This window comes from Arachis ipaensis, chromosome B05 (genome assembly GCF_000816755.2).
Source record: "Arachis ipaensis cultivar K30076 chromosome B05, Araip1.1, whole genome shotgun sequence".
NCBI lineage: Eukaryota > Viridiplantae > Streptophyta > Magnoliopsida > Fabales > Fabaceae > Arachis > Arachis ipaensis.
Window position 1 is genome coordinate 21,790,464 of NC_029789.2, and position 2,512 is coordinate 21,792,975.

The 2,512-nt window shown below is 37.7% G+C and overlaps 1 protein-coding gene across 1 annotated transcript in view; it reads left to right on the forward strand.

The window, feature by feature from the left end:
• The window catches only part of LOC107643313 (copper methylamine oxidase), a gene marked incomplete in the record, with an annotated part of 6,989 nt that overhangs the window by 1,697 nt on the left and 2,780 nt on the right, over positions 1-2,512 (forward strand). Inside the window, 6 exon segments of the mRNA XM_016346928.2 lie at positions 244-356; positions 454-784; positions 868-1,083; positions 1,187-1,423; positions 1,838-2,023; positions 2,468-2,512. Of these exon segments, the coding sequence (XP_016202414.1) occupies positions 244-356; positions 454-784; positions 868-1,083; positions 1,187-1,423; positions 1,838-2,023; positions 2,468-2,512 (1,128 nt within the window).

Sequence of the window (2,512 nt, forward strand, 5' to 3'; positions counted from 1 at the left end):
ATGGCTTTGGTTATTCTTGTGCTGACTGTGGAGAACCTAGGAGAAATGGAATCACTGCCTTAATCTTAAGAAGTTGGCAAAAAATTTGTGTTAGTTATAAAAAACTTTGCTTGTCTTATAGCTCTGCTCTTCTATCCAAAATGGTCTCGGGCTTAATGAACGTATTGAGAACTATTGCCAAATCTGATAGCATTCTTTGTTTCAAGTTAACTTAGGATTCCGTTATTCACTTTATGCCTACAGGACGCTGTGGAGTATGCTGAATGTGAAGCTATTGTGAAGGACTTCCCTCCATTTCGAGAAGCAATGAAGAGAAGAGGGATTGAAGACATGGATCTTGTCATGGTGGATGCCTGGTTGGTTACTCCTTTCAGATGGTTTAAGCAACTTTTTGTTTAGAATTTTTTTCATCTGTCTTACTCTTTCTAATATTTGAGGTGCTGAAATTTTCAGGTGTGTTGGATATCATAGTGAATTTGATGCTCCTAGCCGCAGGCTTGCCAAACCATTAATCTTTTGTAGAACCGAGAGTGACTGCCCCATGGAAAATGGCTATGCCCGCCCAGTTGAAGGAATTTACATTCTTGTTGACATGCAAAATATGGTAGTTCTTGAGTTCGAAGACTGCAAACTAGTGCCCCTTCCACCTGCTGACCCCTTAAGAAATTATACTTCTGGTGAAACCCGGGGTGGAGTTGATAGAAGTGATGTTAAGCCATTACAGATTCTTCAGCCTGAAGGTCCAAGTTTTCGTGTCAATGGCTACTTTATTCAATGGCAGAAGGTAATATTTGTATCTCTAGTTTTTCTAAAATTAATTCATAAAAGCCACATCGGAAACTTCTAAAAGTAATTGCTTATTTGCAGTGGAACTTTCGGATTGGTTTCACTCCTAGGGAGGGTTTGGTCATTTATTCAGTAGCCTATATTGATGGAAGTCGAGGGCGAAGGCCAGTAGCACACCGGTTGAGTTTTGTTGAGATGGTGGTTCCTTATGGAGATCCAAATGATCCTCACTATAGGAAGAATGCTTTTGATGCAGGAGAAGATGGCCTGGGTAAAAATGCCCATTCTCTCAAGAAGGTCAGCGTATTTGCTTTTATTCATGTTTTGCTTATCATAAATTCTTCTTCTTTCTCAGTGTAGATGAAACCCAATTTTAATTTTCTTGGTTTCATTGTTACAGGGTTGTGATTGTTTGGGATATATCAAGTACTTTGATGCACACTTCACAAACTTTAATGGAGGTGTTGAAACAATAGAGAATTGTGTTTGCTTGCATGAAGAGGATCATGGTATTTTGTGGAAGCATCAAGACTGGAGAACAGGTTTGGCTGAAGTACGAAGATCTAGAAGGCTGACAGTGTCTTTTATATGCACTGTGGCTAACTATGAGTATGGCTTTTTCTGGCACTTTTATCAGGCAAGTTTGATGTTTGCATCCATTCATTTTTCTGAATCTGTTTGTCTGGTGAGATTGCAAAAATTAAATTGATGGTGCTTGCTTGTTCTGATTTTCTTTGATATAATCTGCTTGCTTATGTTATTTGATATTCTGAATTGTTTATCCTACCTATGTCGGACTAAAGTGGGTTTCAATGTTGAACTTTAAAATGTTTAACAAAAATGCTATCTACACATCAAAATTCAGCCACCATATATTTGTGGATAAATACATGTGTTGCTTAACTCATTTTCAATGCGTATTTTGTATTTCAACATGTATTCTATACGGTTGGCTTGTTTGGTGGCTGTTTTTTTTGTGTACACAGTACACATAGTATAGTTGAATATATAATTATCTTTCTAATTCTGTATAGCACTTTCCTTCTTGCAGGATGGAAAGATAGAAGCTGAGGTCAAACTCACAGGAATTCTCAGCTTAGGAGCACTGCAACCAGGTGAAACTCGAAAATATGGCACGACCATTGCCCCTGGATTGTATGCGCCTGTCCATCAGCACTTTTTTGTTGCTCGTATGGACATGGCAGTTGATTGCAAGCCTGGTGAAGCTTTCAATCAGGTCTGTGTCCAATTTTGCTCGTCGTTCTGCAGAATGCCAAATGAATATTTCAATTTACAAATTTCGATACTTTGAGGCAGTGTTTTGAAGATAAGCATCAAGTGAACATTGTTTTGAAGAATACCAAATAGTAAAAATACATGGCAGTATCACTTTTCAGGTGTCATGTATTCATCAACCTAATAACTAGTATAACCTTTGTTACTATCACACGCTTGGCTGTATGAAGTTTCTTTTGTGTTTTAATTTTTTTTTTCCTTTCTTTTTCTTGCCAATTTGCCATACTGAACTTCTGAGTTATTTGTTACTCTCTGATTTCTTTTTGGTAAGAAAGAAAAATGGACTCCAACAGTTCTATTATTAAGCTTGAAATTCATCATTGCCATCATATGGTCACAAATAAAATGACAAAACAGTAACAGGGTTCTCCCATTCCCTGCCCAGGTTGTTGAGGTTGATGTCAAAGTTGAAGAGCCAGGAAAGGATAAT